This window comes from Copadichromis virginalis, linkage group LG12 (genome assembly GCF_057382275.1).
Source record: "Copadichromis virginalis isolate Kocher_CV1m ecotype Utaka linkage group LG12, C_Virginalis_male_GT1.1, whole genome shotgun sequence".
In the NCBI taxonomy this organism is placed as follows: domain Eukaryota; kingdom Metazoa; phylum Chordata; class Actinopteri; order Cichliformes; family Cichlidae; genus Copadichromis; species Copadichromis virginalis.
Window position 1 is genome coordinate 7731389 of NC_140629.1, and position 20987 is coordinate 7752375.

General features: G+C 43.2%; 1 protein-coding gene across 2 annotated transcripts in view; it reads left to right on the top strand.

The window, feature by feature from the left end:
- Positions 1 to 20987, top strand: part of cux2b (cut-like homeobox 2b) — a 97938-nt gene that overhangs the window by 52351 nt on the left and 24600 nt on the right. For both annotated transcript variants that reach the window (XM_085474569.1, XM_085474570.1), the window contains exon 4: positions 15117 to 15195. In XM_085474569.1, the coding sequence (XP_085330695.1) occupies positions 15117 to 15195 (79 nt within the window). The remainder of the gene's footprint in view (positions 1 to 15116; positions 15196 to 20987) is intronic.

Here is a 20987-nt window from a genome sequence, read left to right on the forward strand (position 1 = left end):
ATGCGTGAAAACACGTCTGAAGAAGTACGTTGATGGATGTTGTGGGGAGTCCGGTGAGGAGAGGAGACAGAATACACTGAGAAAGCCGTAATCCATAACAAAAACTGTGGCATGTTATTCAAGAAGCCTAGGGGTAAAAAAAACAAACTATGTGCCCTCTACCATGGAAAACAGTGCAAGAGTGCCGAGGAAGACTAGTACTGTTTTAAAGGCAATGGGTGGGGGGGTGGGCGCTCATCAAGGTTGAGCTTATCTTTTGTTCATGTTTGCTGCACTTTGTATGAGGTTATTTGATCAATAAAAACTATTCATGGAATTATTTTTGAAAGTATCTTTGCTTTCCTCTTAGTATCTAAATGCTTTGCACAGTTGTCGGTTTGTGAGATTTGCTTCCACCCCTTCATACAATGGATGAGGAAGGAATTTCGTCGGTGGTCCTCAAAGCGAAGAAATATTAAAAAAAGAAGCGATGTCCTTATTACTCAGGATAATCCAAGGACCTCACTCTCGTTATTTTTATTTCACATTCTTTTTATTGAGGCGAGGACAAAAAAAGTCGCTAAAATGAAAAAAAAAAAAAAAAAACACTGGTAAGAAAACAGTTGAAACTGTGGCTCAGTGGTTTCCAACCTTGCGGTCAGGACTCCTGCAACGGGTTCGTGGATGAATCCGAGAGGTCAGGGTTGGCAGATGCTCGCTAGAGTAAGATAAACTTTCTAAATCTGTGATATTGGCTTCTTTCTTTTGAAATGCTGTATAGTTTTAGTTTAAAACTTAACATTAGTTCGATCAAACTGTCAAGCACTAATGCAAATGCTCCACGAGATTAAAGAGTCAAGTAGAAATTTTATCTGTCAAAAAGGTGTGAAACTGCAGAATTTTATTAAATGAAATACTACATTTCTTCAGCTATGCCTCACAAATGTACCTACTAATATATTGCAAACTAATGCCTTTAACAACATCTGTTGACTGATATCAGAATATCTGTTTATGTCATGTCCATAGCGTGCTGAACGACTTTCAAACTTCCATGGCACAAAAAAGGAGAACAACCAATAACAAAACAAACGAATCAGTGTCGCTATCTGCTGGCAGCCAGATTGCTACTTGGAAGAGTAGTATTAAAAAATCGGTGCATCCCTAAAAAAAAATCATAATTTTTGGTTAACTGACCTTTTAAGAAATATCAACTAATAAAATGTGACCGCTGTCATTTTGTCGATCGTCGCCGAGATCTGCTTTTGCAAACATCAGCTGTGCCGCTATAGCCATCTCCTCTGATTAGTCCTCATTCACTCAAATAGAAACGCCACCTCACGCTTGTCACATTGTATATAAGTGATCAGGCAGAAAGCTGGTCATTACAATCATGACATCAAATGCCTGGCAGCGGAGGTCAATCAGTGTACATTAACCAAACAGAGCTCGTTTGTTTTACAGCTTTTAGTGGCATGTTGGCACCAGCGTACATGAGCTTTAGGCTGGCATCCAGCGGGCACGAAGGGCCTCCCAGCAGAGCGGGAGTAAGATGGGTCTTGGCCAGCCCTCTAACGGAGGAATATGAAGGAGATAGAGTGTGGGGTGTTAATGTGCCCCCCCTCCTTTTCAAGCATTCAGCCACTCAGGTGATTTATGTAGCTGAAATTAACTACTTTCACATTTGGCATTCATAAATATCTAAAAGGTATACAGTGATGGACAGGTAACTGCCAGAAAGATGCCTTTTTTTTCCTTTCTTTTTGACCCTCCACACTTTTTTGGTCTTTGACATTTGTCATTACATTTGTGTGTGAGTTGGTGCATAGACAAACACACAGGGAACCCAACCCCCACCTGGTCCTAATTATAGCAGATGAAGCCACATTTCAGTGGCACTCCGGTGATCTGTCATCGACAGGCCCTCACCAGTCTGGCTGGGAGTGATATCTCTCTGTAAAATATGTATGACATCAAAAAGCCTTAAAGGTTATTACAAATTAATAATGAGTAGTGGGCTGGGAGCAGTAAAAAATAGCCTTCCCTTGGTGTCGTGTTTAAATGTTTAATTTAACATGCTCCAGTATAAATGTGGACTGCCTCCCAGCAAGATGTGCAAAGGGCCCCGAGGCCTCGCCAGACTGCTGGAGGTCTGCGGCGTACAAACCCAGACTCCTACGCCGGACTAACGTGTATTAAAAGCGACATTCAGATTAGACTGATTCATGCAGATGTGAATGATCGCCCGTCTGGAGCCGTCAAGTGTTTTTGAAAAGGCGCCTCTTCATCTGCGCCTCTCTAAGAGCATAACGAATGAAAAAAAAAAAAAAAAAACACTAAAGGAAGTAGTTTTACTCGCATCAAGCGCAAATTCTCGGAAGACTCGGAGACACAGAAAAGCTCTTTCTGAGCGTTTCTCTGAAGCAAGTCGAATCATTGGCCCTGAACCCCCCTCACAGTAATGTCTGAAGACACTGTACAAAATTGCCTTATTTATGCCTGTAATGTAAGCTGTCTGTTCTACTGTCGCTCATTCTCTGTGGAACCAACGATGGTGGCAGCCGAGTCTGGAGTGAATTTGCCAGGCGACTACCTAGGAAACATCAACAGTCATTAATTATGTAAAAACTCCTCTCATAGTGGGAGCAGAAAAAAGCTGCATACAACTGCAGCGCCTGCTTCTATTAGACTCAATGTACTCTACAATGAGCCCTCGCTGCCTGGGGGCGTGGAGGGATTATCAGCCTACCACCACGACCCCCACAACGACACACACACGGGCTGTACAGTACGCTCACACTGGCACACTAAATGTGACGTTCCATTAAGTTCTGCACAAATGCATGCTTGTGTTTAGCTGCGGCGGAGAGGAGCACAAATCTCTGTGCTTGTCTCTCCTTCCTAGTCACCCCATCATTCACTCCTCTCCTTCGCAGGTCCTGTTTCTTTTCCCCGGCAATTGTCTACTTTCCGGCTTTTTCACTACAATGAATGAGATCGGCAAATCTGACAGGACAAATGATACGGCGTGTTTGTCAGGGAAGGCTGGGTGAAGGGGGCCGTTTGATTGTTGATAGTGCCGCCACCAACGTCGCTCTCGTTCTTCCTCTATTTGGAGCCAAATTAACCGCAGAGCCGTCCTACGCGGGGCCTACCTGAGATCTTCTTCCGAGCCCTTGCGATTGACAACGGCAGATTTATCAAGCAAATAATGGACCTAATTTCTGCACCATGTGTTTCCGATCCGTCTTCTGCCTGCAACAGACGCCGGATTGTTTGGCAGACTTCAAGCCATCTCCACACCGTTCGCTCCTCTGTCAGCTGCGCTCTTCTAACCGCGGTTCAAGGCTCGTTCATCAGCGCTGTTCTTTTTAGCGGATGCGGCTTTGGCATGATGTTCCTCCATGCTGAAACAAAGGCAGCGCTGACACCTGTAATTAATTAGGCTATTATGCATTCCGCAATGATAATTGCCTCACTGGAAAGTCACCAGCCTTCTAAGAGGGAGAGAGAGGAGAGGTGGCTGGAGAGCGCTATCCATCATAGAGGAGCACTCGCACTCCCTCTTTCGCTGCCTCCCTCTCCTCTCGTGTCATGCTGTCTCACCTTGACTAGTGTAGGCAGGGCTAGAGAAACACTGTCAACATGTGTCTGGGGGGGCGAGATATGCAGCTGTGCCTCCCCCTTAACTAGAGCTGCTCCACCAGCGGCCTGCCAGGGTCCATCCACTCCAGGGCTTTGGCTCACATTGGCACAGTTACCCGTGACACCCCATCTGTTGTAGCTCTGTTCACTAGGGCAGTACAGTGCCGGGATAATGGGGGCACTTTATTGTTATAATTAGCCCTTACCTACACTTCTCCTCTCTTCTCTTCTCTCCTCTTAACAGTTCTCCCAGCACAGAAATCTAGTCCAGGTGCACTCATTACTACTTTTCGCAGCCCTCCTTCTCAGCACATCAACCGGTGCCTTCATCTTACCCTCAGCACGCCCGCGCTCCCTTCCATCATGCCGTGATGGATACATTTTCAGGAGACACACTTTCCTCAAGGTTTAGGTCACTCGGTGCTTGAAACATTTGAAAGAGCAAACTCAAAGAAAATGACAACTCCCGTCTTTTGAACTACAAAGACGTTCAAAAAAGATTTGTTTTCTCTTCTCCGTTTGTCTCTCGTCGGCTCTTGACTTTGACTTTGCTGTGACTTTGAGGTGTTAGTACGGAGGCTGGTGCTTTTGAATTTTGTTGAGAGGGTGGGAAACACAGTGGTTCTACCGCCTGTTGATGATGACTGGGGGGGGTACCCAGAAGGCACCTGCTGCCTAGCGGAGACAGCAGGCCCTTTGATCTCGGTTTAATGTCGTGCCATGTTCTCTGTCTCTCATGCAGCGACACGTGCCACGTCCGTCAGGATTACGTCAGCCCCACCTTGATCTGTAGAGGTTTGCTGTCTCTCTTTCTCTCTCTGTCTGGGTCATTATCAGCATACTACACTGGGGCATTGACCTGAAGTCTCTCTCCTCTTACACAGTATATGTAGATTTGCAGTTTTAGCCATGTTAGCTGCTGTAGAGAAAATGATGTTGGTGTATCCACCTTTAGGCTCCAACTGAAGTATCTTGCAACTATTAGATGCAAACCTTAAGTCTTCAAAGGATGACATGTGTCTTTATATCTAACATGATTCTGAATTATTAATTTGGCAAATCTTATATATGATTGTATATAAAAGATTAATGTAGCCATCCTGAGGTTGTCCATTGGTTTTATTTTAAAGCCTTGAGTTTAATATTTTGGCTGTCGCCATCTTGGTTATTTGAACCAAGCAGGTGTAGAAGTAAGTCTGTTTGGGTGAGAGGAGTGCTAACACTAGCAAACCATACTAATAAGATGCGCTGACCCACTTGCATATGTGTTTCTGGGAGTTTTTCTGAAATTTGCAAAAAAAAGGCACAAAAATAGGAAAAAACTAATGTTTGCAACTTGCTATTTGCTGCTATATGCTTTACATATATAAAATGGTAGAATTTACTTAGAAAAACTGGAGCACAGATTTCTTGGATGGGCTGCTCTGTATAATTAACTGCACAGCAGGCTCCTAAAAATGCTCCAAATGGCACCGAGAGAGTTGAGAGGTCAGGTGCAGTGGATTGAATTAGTGGATGTAAAGCCGAGCTGAGCTTCAGCCGCAGACACCTGTGTCAGCACACCTGTAAAAGTGGCCACACCTCAAATAATGCATAACTTTAAGCCTTAGAACAGGGGTGTCGAACTCCAGGCCTCGAGGGCCGATGTCCTGCAGGTTTTAGATAACACCCTGGGTCAACACACCTGAATCGAATGATCAGTTTATTACCAGGCTTCTGGAGAACTTCAAGATATGTTCAGGAGGTAATTTAGCCATTTAAATCAGCTGTGTTGGATCAAGGACTCATCTAAAACCTGCAGGACACCGGCCCTCGAGGCCTGGAATTTGACACCTGTGCCTCAGAATAATTTAAATTGATTGGTTTTTTTTTTTTTTAAAACCCTTCATAACACAAATTTTTTGCACTAGGATATAAACCTGTTTATTTTGTTTGTTTTTTTCTGCTTTAAATTTGTTCCTTGTAACTTAATTTTGGGGGGAGTATTCAAGGAACTGCGGTAGTTCTGGCTTCAGTTTCAGTCCCTGAGTTTGAGCATTAAAACCTAGCAAAGCTTATTATATCTCATCATTCAGACATGTTTTTTTTTGTTAACTGCCGTATAAAATATCTGTGGTAGTGAACGTGGTCAGTGCTAACATGTATGTCAATGTTAACAAGCCCCCAGCAAACAGTTTCTCTCACATTACGGTGAGCATGCTGACGTTAGGATATAGCTCAAAGCATGACTTCCTGTACAGGGTTGCCTGCTAAAGCCTACATGATACTCCATTGTGGACGCAGACTGTAGAAGCCCCGACAGCCAAGTAGTCATTCCTGCTATGCTTCTTCGATGTTCGCCAACTGGATCAGATGCATAGTTGGTGCATTCTAATGTAAATTCTCTATTGATGAGTCTTTAAAAAAAGGCTGGCCTTCGAACATCTGCACAGACCCTTGAACTCCCTGTTTGATGGCTAAGTTTGCATCACTGAGACCCAAGTGCAGCTGAGCAGACTCGCGGACACGGAAAGTATATAACCACAGCCTAATCCAGTAGCAGCTGTAAAATGCTATATGAAAACCTTTCTGCCTTCTTCTCCTCAGGTTAATAGGGTCTTGAAACCTATATTGGATTTTTTTCTGGTGTACACTTTATAAGGTCCTACTCTGCCTCCATTCATTGTACCATTCAAATATCATTCAACTATTCCAATACAGTTGAGCCTCTCCACTTGGGCTTACAGGCTACCATGAATGGTGTCAAATTTTCACATTGAATTTGTCATTGCTTTTGTTGCAGCATGTATTCACATGAGGAGCGGATAAGTGGTTCAGAAGAATATTGGTTTGGTCAGCTTTGGTCATTTATTTGGCTGAGACGGCAGCTCTGCAGTGGCTGAGTGGCGGCAGCGTCAGTCTTTTGTGAGCGCGGCGCATTGACTGACAGGCACCGCTGATTGGAATTGACGTGGCGACGAGATGTGTGTCAGTACTCTGACTGCTCATCTCACCGGGCACCCAGAGATGGCTGCAGCCACCGCCATGCTGCCACCACCGCTCCAAGATGGGTGTCACCATGATTAAATCTGCCCTCAAACACAGGCTGAATGAGAGCAACTTGATGTATATGTGTGTGTGTGTGTGTGTACGTGGGAGTGCATGTGTGGGTGTACACGGGTCCCTCAATGTCCAGACTGTATTGCAATAGTGTTTACCTCTGACTCTCTCCTCCACCCACTCATCAGTCACTCCTCACCAACTCATCTCTGCGCTCCCGCCTCTCCTGTGAACCTACTCTCAAAGCAAAACAACCGCCTGCAGTGACAGCTGCACAAGTGCTGGGCCTGCATGGCTAAGATCAGATCTCTTTCCTGCTTCTGAGGAGAAAATGATGATAGTTTTCTCTTCTTTTTTTTTTGCATTTGTTTTCGTTTTAACATACAGATCACATAAAAGAAACTGAAAGCAGATAACTCACAGGTTTCAGAGGTGTGGACTCGAGTCACATGACTTGGACTCGAGTCAGACTCGAGTCATTAATTTTATGACTTTAGACTTGACTTGAAAAAATGTTGTAAGACTTGTGACTTGACTTGGACTTTTACACCAATGACTTGGGACTTGAATTGGACTTGAACCGGTTTACTTGAAAAGACTTGATATTTTACCCCAAATATAAAATTTAACATGCATATTATATAGAGATTGAAAATGTGACGTCATTCACGGGTAGAACCGCAAAGGATTCTGGGAACTCGTGGCAAGCGGTACTAGCGCACGCAGGCTTTCAATTGAAATCAGTCACACAGCGATAAAAAGAAACACAAAAATGTCAAGAAGCCGTTGTATTATTAACTGCAATAGCCGGTCGCATGACAGCCACGGGAAGCCGACGGGTAAAGAGATCGGTTGTTATCGGATTACGTCGTTGAAGAGAAATTGTTCGAGCCATGTTTCCAAAGTAACAAAGAGGCGACGGGTGGCCTGGATTGCAGCCATTCAAAGATCAAATATAACGTCCCAGAACACTCCAGCTCACAGGTTAGTCTGCTCCAAGCATTTACACGAAGGTCAGTGTTTTTTAGTAGTTAATACGTCATTTTCATAACATAATTGGTGATATAGGTTACAAGCAAGTCTGGCGCTGAACAGAAATTGTCGCGCTATGTTTCTTTGTTTATTGTGCATAAATAGTGAATTGTCCTGACACAATATTGTGTTTCGCTTCTGTTATTATGGTACATTGACAAAAACATATACTTTTATTCACAGGATAAAACAGGTTTTTTGTATCACTAATTGCCCAGTACGATTACAGCATACAGTATTATTGTCACTGCTACATTTCTGTGATGGGTACCAGAAATTATTTCCACTACTAATTAATTACCGTTGAGCTCAAAGGTCCTATTAATAAACGGTTAACGAATGTGTATTTATGACGACGATTTGTGAGACTGGTAAACTTATGATACGTACGATGGTCTTTCGTTCTACACGGTGCATTTCAAGGTCCTGCACCCATCCGTCGGTAAACTGTACCTGGGCTTGTTGCAGTGACCGGAAGTTACTAAACTTCATGAGTGTGTGCACTCACTCCAAGAACCGTATGATTATAAATATGCATATAAATATGCTAAGATGAGATAGCTGACTTCATCTAACTAGCAAATGTTTTCCAGGCTACGTTGGTGATGCAGTTTTTTTTAATATGTATGATATTTTTGTCATGCGATTTTAAAGCCGGTCCTACAACCGCATCCAAGAATAACATGCAGCTTATCTCAGAACTGTCGGTGAAAATTATTCTTGGAGCTAGGTTTAATTGAGCTGCATTTTAAAGAGGTGCAATTTCACAATTTGTGTATATTTTCTAAGTTCACTATTTTGTATGTGTTGAGAAAAACACAGATTAAAAAATTACATGGTCTAATATTTACATTTAGCATAACTGCAACATTATTTTTTCGTTTTTTTTTTTTAAAGACTCGAAAGGACTTGAAATTCAAAGTTTCAGACTTGTGACTTGACTCGGACTTTTACACCAGTGACTTGAGACTCGACTCTGACTTGCCTGACATTACTTGAGACTTGACTTGAGACTTGAGGATAAAGACTTGAGACTTACTTGAGACTTGCAAAACAATGACTTGGTCCCACCTCTGACAGGTTTCCTCCGTGAATTGTCTTTTACAATCGAAATTTTGCTGTGTTTCACAGAGGCATTCCCGTGACCAGTCAGTCATTAAAAAGTCATCTTGAAATTATTTTAACTCTTTTGACCTTTATTTAAGGTTATTTATTTTATTTATTTATTTATTTATTTATTTATTTATTTATTTATTTATTTATTTAAGGCTATAAATTACCGAGTGAGATGTTGAATAATTTTGCTGTAAATGATGATTTACAGATGAAGGACCCACTGACCAGGAAATCCGCACAGGTGCTGATGTCTGAAATAACAATTTGGCTGATGGATGATAACAATATTTTTTTTGTTTACCAGTTTTTGGTTATTTATTTATTTATTCATTTTTTTGGCGCTAGGGAAACAAAGAAATTTTGCATGGAAGCCACTATGAGATACTTTATCAAAGTAATTTTACTCAGGACAGGTCAGAATGAATGTTGTTTATAGGGATGCACCGCTGGGTATCTCTATAAACAACATGCATAGCACAGATAATTATCAGCCACAGCCACGGGTAAATGTCACCTTATTTCCAGAGTGGCAGTCAACAAGTGCACCCCTAAAATAGTATTACCTGCAGACTGGGAGAAGTCAGTCCACTAAAACCAATGTTTGGAAATGTAAAAAAAAATCAAACAATCACTGGGGGTTATATACTGAATATATGTTATAGAAATGTATCTCAGGAAAGAACAATAACGATCGTATTTTGGCTTATCTCCTGTATCAGCTCCAAGGAGCGAATATTTGTCACATATCCAGCAGATTCTTCCGGAAATTCTGGTGACAAGTGGTGCTGTGGTGGTAGTGGGCTTCCCACTGTTTTGTTCTAATAAGCATGGAGCGGGACCGGGGTTGTTGTGACATCCTGTCAGCCTGTGGGCTGGACTGGAGCTCAGTGAGCAGCACAGTAGGATGGACTCCCTCTGATTGTGCGCTGACCTTTGCATCATGGGGAAGATGACAGGTAATTTAGAGGCCTCAGGGACTGCGGAACCATACATTTTCTGTCCCCAAACCACCCCCAGCGACGACCACATTCACCTTGAGATGGAGGCGGCGCATCCGTGAATACACACATGCACACACTAACTCAGAGAGAATGAAATGGCACGCTGCTCACACGGAGGCACAGATGCATATGCAGACATGCTCCAAGCATTCACACATTTATTTGCACACTCTCCGCGTTGACACCCGCCCAACACCCCCATCATTGTCGCACACTCTAATCACCTGCATCATCACAACCCATCCTCAAACAACCAAATCACAGGGGGTGGCAAACTGGTGAGGCAGAGGGGGGAAACGATGATTTAGTGTGATAATTGCATAATCACCAGTTGTGATAATTGTAATTGATGACTGCATAATTGCTAATTGCGCTCTTTATGGGAACCTCTCTTTTCTGTTGTCTCTCTGTCTCTCTCTCTCAGCATTGCTCAGTAGCCCTTCATGCTGCCTCCTCTACTTCATTCTTGACTTGTTCTCCTTTATTTATTCCTCTCTCTTCAGCACATGCTAGCTATTTCTCACATACACACATAGACACTCACTAGTGGGCACTGTAAGTATTCTCAAAGGCTTATCAGTAAGTATTTCCCAGCAGCCTTGTCCCAGAGGCTGTGCTCTGCCCACTCCGCTGCTGCGTGAAGAGTTATGGAGAAGCGTTAACAGGTTTCCTTTGTCTCTCTTTTGCTGCTCTGCCTCAGGCTTTATTCCTCTTTGGAAAATCAACCTGCGGCCAAGCCCATTCCCTTGGTAGCCATATCCTTAATCATGAAATGGGTGAAAACAAAGAAAGAAATGTGAGCCAAACCCAGGGCAAGAGCCATATCACACAGCCAAAAGAGGAGAAGTGATTTGGTAGTTATAGACCTACCTTGAGCTGCACCTGTTCTTACAGGTCCTGATTTTTGGCAAGCTGTTGTCATCCTGAGACCAACAACACGCCCGGAATAACTGCCTCAGACCAAAAAAAAAAGAAAAGAAGAAGGATTAAGAAAAACAAGCTATCCGGTACTTAAGAGCAGTGTGAAGGTTTTTTTCTCCACACTGCTGCTACAGCTTCACTAATATCATGATATTATAAAAGCACAAGTTTGGACAGTGTGTGTGTGTGTGTGTGTGTTAACATAATGCCAAGGAGGAAAACATCAGTTTAAATAAGCAACTGTGGCTGCCATTCAAAATCTTGGAAGGGTTATAAGGCCATTTCCAGACAGGTTGCAGTCCTGGGCACCTGCAATGAGAGATGATTCACAAGTGCTAAACCTTCAAGGCAGATGCCAATCTTTACAGGAGTGAATGTTCCAGCAAATTCGCCCCAAGATTAAACCGTGCAGTGCTGAGAGAAACTAAATAAACCCCGAACATTACATCTCACACTTACATCTCAGGCCTCGGTTAGCGTTTTAAAATTCATAACATTAAAATTAAAAAGAGGATGAACAATTATGGCTTTGTGCCTAGTAGTCGTAGCAGCTACTTTTGGCTGTTCCCTTAATCACAATTGGTGACCACAGCTGTAGCTCCCTGCATATCTGGCAGATTTTTATGCCAGCTTCACTTCCTGATGTGTCCCCCAAGAGATTTGTCTGCTCCCAGGATTGAATCGGGGTATTTAACTTGTTAGGCAAATGCGTAAATCATACACTACGGAACCACTTGCCAGGAGAAAGTCTCTTCTCACTAAAACAACATGGCATCATATCTTAGGTTTGTAAAGTTGCATTTGAACAAACCATGACACTTCTGGAAAAATGTCCTTCAGACAAACGTGACAGACAAAGTGGAGATGTTCGGCTTTAATGCACAGTTCTAGGTTTGGTGAAAAGAACATGCAGAATATTAGCACAAAGGGCTCATACCAACTGCCAACCACACTGGTGATGTGGTGATAATTTGGGCTTGTTTGGCAGCAAAGAAACTGGGCACCTTGCAGTCACTGAGTCCACCATGAACTTGTCTGTATACCAACGTATTCTTGGGTCAAATGTAAGCCATCTGTCTGACAGATAGAGCTTGGCTGAAAGTAGGTTATGCAACAGGACAACAGCAGCAAAATAAAAGAATCAAGATGATCTCCACAGCATTTTAGCGTTGGTAAAATTAAACAGAAAAGGGTTCCTTCAAGCTCCAAAAAGTTGATTCTGTTCATCTGGATGTGGCGTTTTCAGTGGAGGAAACGTTTCGTCACTCATCCAAGTCTCAGCTGATTGCAGGTTTCCCCAATCTTATAAACAGTACATTTGCATAATGATTGAAACTAGCACCACTGATGAACAATGGGCTGTGAGGTCAGCTTTTTGATTAATATGCAAATTGTCATGACCATCGATCAACAACCATTTCTTCAAGTTATTTCTGCTAAAGGTGATTCTACAAGCTACTAAATAATGGTTCTGTAGTTTTTCCACAATCTGCTTCTGCATGTTGGCTTACTTTTTATTATATAAACAATGATGTGGTGTAATGTCAAATGAGCTGTTGTTCAAGTGAGTTTGCATATAAATAATTGTAAGATTTGGTTTATGTCCTGGTGTGAAAAACCATAGTATTAAGAGGGTTTTACTGTAAATTTAAGTTGAAAAGAATGTGACTCATATGGATATTTAAAGTGTATGAGCAAAATATATTTTTTTATTTAACAAAGCAGGATTTTTAGTTACATATTACGTTGGTGACATATCTGGCAGTTTAATATCTAAGCTAAAACTTGGGTAACAATGAAATTGCACGTTAGTAAGTGACAAAGCAAAGTTAAATCAGCAGCATAAACACAGATATTTGACTGAAACATAATTTTGAGTCAAATAAAATTTATCTCTACATTTAAAGGATGCTAGAAAAAGTTTGGGTTAGCTAACAAAGCAGAAACTTAGCTGTATTATTCATGTTTATACTTCTAACCTTTCTCAAATGTCCTAATGCATTCCTAAACATAGCAAGTTATCCATAATACTGGTGTGTTTGTCGCTATCCAGGAGTTCAGGATAGTCTTGGACAGGTTTTTCTGGTAATATTTGCCTAGCTCACCTGTGTTTTCATGGTATAACAATGCAAATGCAAGAAGCAATTCCACATTTTAGTGTCATCAAAGATTAGTCAACGTAATAATACTGTAGTAGCAGACTGTGAACTAAAGCTGGCACTGGATCTTTGTGATGTCATCATAAACACTGATCGGCTGAGGTACTTGTGATCCCAGGGGTATCATACAAATGCTGGTCCCTGTGCACCAGCTCCATATGCTCATATCAGTTAGACTTGTGGCTCGAAAAGCCCACGTGCTTGACTGGAAGTGGATTATCGTGGTCCTGAGGATGACTCTGTGATTATGCACAACACCTCAAAGTGCTTTGAGGAAAGGTAGATTTGTGTGGGGGTGTCTTTACGCAGAGCGGACACTAACTTGAGAAGGCATCAGACGGGCGTGTGATTGATGTCTTTGCTAGCGTCTGTAGGCAGGTTAATGGTGTGATTGTGAAGGTAATCTTCGTGTTCTCTCATTAAAGGATGATGGAGGGCCAGCAGACCCTGGAAGATGGAGCCTTGGCTGGTGCCTTCACAAGGAGCTCGGGCTTTTTACATATGCAGTTGGGAGTCTCATTTGATGTATATGCTTTGAGGAAGGCACGCCAGCCAGCAGACTGTCAGTGAAAAGTTGATGACTAGCTGTGGGATCAGCCACCCTGCTGTAGTGGCCATGTAGATGAGGTGTAAGCTCAGGTTGGTGATAGTTTGTCTTGGTGTCACAGAGTGGTGTTGTTGGTTTGCTCATTGTCACGCTGAAGAGAGGAGAAGGAGACTTTTTAGTTACTGCCTCAAAAACAAGCTCTGGGTCACCAAACTGCTCCTCCTCGGGAAGCAAGCATAAAAACAGTGTCTCATCATTGGGAATAAAGCCCGCCTCAGCTGAAGCAGCTCAGTTGTTGATGTACTCATAAGCAAAAGATAAAGCCGGAACGTTATTTATGGTGCCATTGAGCTTCACGCATTTTCACTGTTTGTGCACCAACATGCCAACATTAATGTCATGTTCCAAAGGGACAGGGGAGACGGGTGACTGGGGGAGGATGGGGGCAAATGGAGGGTGGTGGGAGGGTTAAATATGGGTAGAGCTGAGTGAAACAGAACAGCATAGTGTAGCAGGCAGCTGACTGAGAGCGGCAGACTATTGCATCTGTATTGATTGGGCTCCAGCCTTTTCCATTTTCCATGAACTCCTCGGAGCTGCTCCAAGTGGGAGTGATGGGGGGATTTGCCTGATCTTTATGATATTTCTTTAAACATGATGCTGTCGTTATGCCTCCCTGGGGAAGACACCAGCCATTTCCAGTAAATCAAAGGCTCTGCGTCCCTCGCTGTTTTCCACACACCTTATTTATAACCCCACTAAACCGCCCCCAACACATTGCCACCATTCTCATAAGTGTTTTCTGCCTTTGCAAAATGAATGTTTTTTCTTTTCTTTTTTTTCCTTCGAGTGCAGCCGTACTGATGAGGAGGGGCTTAGCCATACTGCACACTTGACCCACTGTTGTGGAGTCCATTGAGCCAATTCAAGTCTGTAATCAACAGTGACAGAAATGACACGGACAATAGATGACAATAATTTGAATTCTATCTGCTTTTGGAGTGGGGGGCCATTTGAACAAGCCTGATCTGATTTACTGTTGCATGAGGACATGGAGAGGCAGATTCTGACTTACGAAAACAGGCCTGAGGTCTTAGCGGGAGCTGGGAGCAGAGTAACCCACATACCCACTAGTGCAGGTGCCCTCTCCATGGGGCCAGGTGGTAGCTAATTCACTTTCTTTGTCCCTCCTAATGAATCGTTAATTGGTTTCCATCACCCGCAGCGCCAAGGATAGCAGGTGCTGAGTGCTGCTGGTGATGGAGGCCACTGGCAAGTCTCCTCGCACACACCAGCACCTACATTTAACAGGCCAAATGTCACCTCGCAACATGTAGCATCTTGGCAGTGACACAGCAAGGACATGGTCATAGTTTATACCTTGTTTCTCTAGTTGTCGCAGATTATGTACAGTAGAAGCCACGCAGCATTTTTCCGGTATGCACATATAAAAGACAAGCAGAAATGTTTGATTTATCGGCAGGATGCTGTGAGGCTGACCTTTGCTCTCGCTACCATTCATTTATTGCGAGCAATAGGAGAGTTTGCATGCTTTCTGCTCTGTGTAAAAGCGTCAATTTAATGCCTGCAGTGCAAATATTCTGTGCATTGTGAGTTAGTCGTGTGCCAGGATCCTATCAGTCCGTGTTTTCCTTAATGGCATCTTCTCCCCTGCAGGTGGTTGCTCTGAACAAGCGCAGTAAGGAGGCAGAGTCTGCGTTCCTGGGAATCTACAAACAGCTTATCGAGGCCCCAGGTGAGTCTCCCACTAAGACCTGAGATGTGCATCTTCACAAACAACAGCAGTGGCAGCAGCATAAACACCGGCGTTACTCCTAGAATTATGTCTCTCCCTTCCAAGATCCCTCCCCAGAGATCAATTCCCTATCACTGGACCAGGCCTCTAAGTGTACACGCAGAGACATATCATGCATATGTGAAGAAAAAAAGTAATTTTCTTACCATAGATAGATATGGTGGAACAGTATATGATACAAGATGCATAAAACCCTATAGCCTGTGGCTCTTATCTGTTTTTCAAAGTCTACGCTCTCAGAGCGGTTTCCAAAACTCTGCGTGAGGCCACTTCAAAACCCAGCACTGGTCCTTGAGTGTAGCCTGGCTGAGGAGCGAACACATCCTTGAGGAGCTTTGCTGTTGATTGTGGAGGGCCAATTAAAATCCCAACTGAAGTCTGGCTCTGTGCGGAACGCGGGTCTGATGAGGCCAATGGGGGGAAAAAGGGGGGAAAGACAGTAAGTAAGAGCAGAGGAAAGACATATTGCGTGTTTATTTAGTTGTTATTTCAATGCCACGCAGGGCACATGTACTGTATTGCTCTTTGTTGCAGGAGACGGCAGCAAAACGCAGCCCAATCTCAGTCTAGATCAGAGAAACACTTGTGGCAGGAGTAGAGAATGCTGTTTACAGATTCAATGAATACAAGATAAAAGTCTGCGTCAGAGAAATAGCGACGGCGGCAACTGACTTTTAAAGGTCTCCATTTTTCCTTGAAGTCCCCTGCTTGATATTGCACCACCACACACATGCACACACCCACACACATACACTCTCACACACTTTGAATGGAGTTATTTCCTTGATAAAGATAGTTTTCTTTGAAGATGTATTCAGTTTGATTTTCTGACCTATACCTTTTATATCGAGGCCTTAATTCAAGCCTAGGAGGGTCTTGTGAGATATATATTGTCAAAAAACTCTCTCAAGTAGCAAATAGAGTCAACTAAGAGTTATGTTATGTTCAAGAACAAAGACTGATAAATTAAAAACAAAAAAAAACAAAAATCAAAGGCTGCTGTCATCCAACACCTGCTGTTAAGAAAAAGCATTTGTTTGCAGGGTAACGACTATCTTTTTTCTATCCGTGTTTCTTTATATCGAGTGTATTTATTCACCCCGCCTGTGGTCATTATATCGAGTATGCAGGAGTAGACATTCCTGTATCAGGTTACATCAGGTGACGTAGCGCAGCCAGCCTCCTACCTCCATTTGACCTTATATTTACAAAGGGAGTCTGTTTCACTGTAGCACTGCGACTCATACAGAGTGAAGCGAGTTGTTTTCACTCTCAGCACTCCGCAAAGGTCAGGGAGTTAGCTATGGTACTGAACACCATGAGGCAGTCATTGCTTGTAACTCCACGGGAGCATGACTTAATACGGTTATAACTACTCAATGAAAACTGTAATAACAGCGTAATGATAACCTTACGTTTAGTGCAACATTGATTTTTTTACTCAGCTGAGCAGCGGTGACAAAATTACAGAATGAAGCTGACAGAAAAACTAAACTTAAAAGTAATTTGTAAGAAGAATTTTCAGAATTTGGATTACATGCTATATGTACTACTAGTATTACTACATTACTCTCAAATAAAGGTGTAGCCTCCTCAGTATTCATTAAAGGTCCTGCTTTTTTACAATCTCAAAAGCATCACTCTCTACACGGCTGTCTGCACTTTTTTACCACAGTGACAGTCACCGTGCTACCCACTGCACTCATGGTGTCACAGCTTTGTGTTTTTTAACTTGTAGGTAAATTGTGACTAGCAATCAAGGTACTAATTGGGGCAAAATGAGAAGAGCACTCGTGAAAAATAATACTATTTAAAAAATAAACAATTGTGAAGTATCTGTCAAATATCAATTCAGGAAAGCTCTGTATGCTCATCTGTTTGTCTGTTATTCACCACAATAACCTTGCCATGGTTGATGCCATTTGGATGACCCGTTTTCATATTTAGATGTATTGCCTTTTGTTATTGCCTGGTCTGTGAGTAGCGCCATACATGCACACAGAGCCATGTTTTTATTTGGCTGTCTTTGTGAGGACAGCCTCTTACCTCTAAGTTTAACAGTTGAACAAAGTGACAAGACTGTACCCGAACCAAATTTGAACTTTCCCTTTAAAATTAAGCTCTTAAAGTTGTCTGGATGCTCCAGCTCGCTGTCTTCCCATTCTGCACAGCTACATTTTTAACAGGCACAGTCACATAACTGTTCTCAGTAACATCTGACACATTTATAGGGCATCTGTAAATTGTAACTGTGACCAAAGGAAGTTAGGTTACACTGAATAAACAGGCTTTTTAAAGGAGAACTAAATAACTTATTTTTTTGCTCCACTTGCCACTCATAAAATATTACATTATCCTGTAATGATGTGGCCAGGGTCTCCATGTCTGTCTGCTAGAATGTCTCACTCTGCAGTTGCCTACTCACTGTCACATGGTGTGGTTTGATCACAGCAGCCAAATCAGTCAGAGCACTGAGTGCTTATGTTTTTGGGCCTTGCAATATCTGCCATCTGTGAGAAGGGCCTACAGTATCCTGTGCGTGTTTGTCACTGTACATCTTGCTGCTTGTGTCCAAGGTCACCCCCCCACCCCACACACCCCTCCCCGCCCACCTCTCGCTAGAATGGATGACTCCAGGTACACCGGAGGACAGTCATTTGGCTGTGGCCCCACTTCATTTCTCTCTGCCCCTCAAACACAACAGTGAGCTTTCCCACCATTCCCCCAACAAACGCTACAGCTCATGTATTTTTAATCTTTTGACAGATGCAATTATTCTTTACACGCCGTGCTCGTTAATCTTAATGCAGTTATTACTATTCATTGCAGGACGTTTTTCCCCTCCTATTATTTTATTTGAAAGTGCCTCTCCTTCAGTGTGTGTGTGTGCACGCTCAGTGTGCGCCGGCACCAAGCCTGTGGTCCAATCAGAGCGGGCCGACAGCAGAGTTAATGAATGCAAGAGGAGAACAAGGAAAGAAGGGGGGAGGGGCCCACGGTGCAGAGGCTCAATAAGTGACCTGTTGTATATGGATATTATTAACATGTGGTCACATATCAGTTATTCACTTTGCCACGCACGCTATCGGCTCCAAAAAGCTGTATCCATTACAGTTGCGAGATTCCAGCGTGATAATGCTGCGGTTTGTTAACGCTCCTGTTCAGATTGCAACAGTAAACTCAGAGCAGAAATAACTTTTTGATGCGAGTGATTGAAGTGATTTTTTTCATCTCCTTTCATGAGGCCCCTAAGCCGAGATGTCAATCCGCTGGAGTGTTTCATTAGCGTTCTATATTTTGATTTGCCTGTGACATCTCCCCATGCTGTGCAGTGTAACTCCTACCCAGTCTGGGGCTTGAAAGAGGCCTGTTAACAGTGTTTCCCTAACAATGTTTATATCACCTCCACATGGTTTTGATCAGCGCACATAAACACCTCCTGATCACTGAATGCTGAAAAACAGTGGCAGCTTCTGCCTGAATTCATCGGTTTCCCAGAGATGCTCCCGACTTCGTCTCTGTCTTCTTCCTCGCCTTCTCTCCTGGAGTGTGCGAGTGCGCGTGCGTGCCTGTTCGAGTGGCATTTGAACGTGTGCGTTTGTTGCCACCTCTGTGAGAGCAAGGAGGCCCTGTCGCCAGGGGCGTAGCCCTGAGACTGACGCTCCAGGTGTTTGCTCTTCCTTTCCTCCTCGTAGTTCACACACTCATCCCTCAGGATCCACCCCGCTCCCCCTCTCCTTTAGAACACATCGCCTTTTATCTGAGCGGGGAGCTCACTGAGACTTTCTGAAGATTCTGATCTGAATACACCCCTCTAAGTGTGTATGTGTGTCTGTGTTGGGGCCTACGGCGTGTCTGATGTGTGTGTCTATTTATGTGGAAATGTTATGACAACAGCGCTTGCTAGTGGTGACCGCGAGCACTGCAGACGAGAGCCCAGGCACAAGCAGCTTTTTTGCCACATTAAGGCGCGCGTCGTCTTGTGTTAAGAGATGCTTGTAAGTGCCTCACATATTCGCATCAGATTTTTCCCTCGGCTATGAGATTATCTGAATGCAGCACGCTGACCTTAGTAATTCAGAGTCGTTCAGATGCATAAAGAATAGTTGTCCTTCTTCAACCTCCCATATACAAATGCGAGCACCAGCAAGAGAGGCCTGCAAGGCACGGCGAGCTGGCTTTATTGTAATTGTGCAGCTGAGTACCTACAGTCAGGAGGAGAGTGAAGGAGAAGTGCCTTGTGCATTTGTGGCAGTCCTGTTGGAAAATAAGGGCATATAAAAGCTGATGGAAAAATGAAAGCTCTCTGGGCGGGACGAGATTATGCACAAGTGATTAATAAGAGCAGTAATAAACAAAGGCCCAGGAGATGTTTGAGGTGCTTAATAATGCATTATGTTCATAAAAGAGCCGGGGCCTCTCCAACTGATCCCTGTGGAGTAAGAGACCCCAGAGGGACCAGGAGAGTGTGCTCTTAAAAGACAGCAGCGTGTGTGTGTTTGTGTGCATGTGTGTAGGAATGCATGTGTGTGCGTGCGTGTCTAACCAAAGTATTCAAAAAATTTTTTAAACAATAGGCCGGTATATTTGATGAGGTTATATCATTGTGATTTGTCTTACAAGTCTAATAAAACAAGACTGGGAGGTAGGTGGTTTTATCATTGTCACATTTCCAGTGAAGTTTGGTTTGGATGTTATTGGCACATCTTTTTTTTCACTGCAGCATCTCGTGTTAATTTTAAATGCTGTCTAGCTCTACTCTTTGTTCCAAAGCCCCGGTCTTTGTTCTGAGCTTTAAAATGTCTCGGTATTGATGTCATTCCTTCTTCGTCCTTCAGTCTGTCAAACAAAGACGCAGAACGGCAATGAAAAAGAACAGGTTAAAAAGTTTCTCTTTCAGCTTTGTTTTGTTCGTGCACACAAAAGCCTCCGCTTCCCACAATCATATTTTTTCATTCCACCTTCTATCTTTTTTCATTATTTTTTTATTTATTTATTTTTTATTTTAGCGTTTTCTCACTCCTGCCACATCAAGGTAAAGCGAGACTTGGGTTTGCTATCTGAATATCAAATGCTCGTTGGTTTAAAATACGCCACAAAAGGAACAAAGTTATGTTTCTGAATTTGCTGCAAGTGGTTTGTGTTTCTTCTAATCAAAACTAATCCTTGACTGGTTGCGGGAAAGAGGCACCGTTTTATTCGATACATCTTATGTCACGATGCATTGTGTGCGAAGGTGAGAGCGAAGCTTTAGTGTTCTGTCAACCTAGTTTTAATCCTTGACAACAATATTACAGCAGTCTTGCTGTTTGTTGCAGCAGCGTCAGAGCATGTTTATGGACCTTGAAGTCCACTCAGAGGGAAAAAAAAAACAAGACTGTTTTGAATGAAAAGAAAAAACCTTGGAGCACAGCCTTGTAAATTAATTTGTTCGTGTTGTATGATGGGAACACAGCTGGCCTCATTAACATGCGCACAACAAATAATTATAGCTTCTTTTTTTTTCTCTCTCTCTTCAGCCAGCCAATGCTTGGCTAATGGGCTTGCTGGGTTAATTATGTCAGAGCGTAATTACACAGGGCCCAGGGAGACATAATGGTGCACCCTACTGCGCCCACACCGCCTAATGATGGTGTATCGCTGACAGGGCCAAGACGGACCGCCCCGACACACCTGCTTGTCTTGGCGCACGCCACGCTCGTCCACCCCCACCCACCTAGACGCGCAGCCTG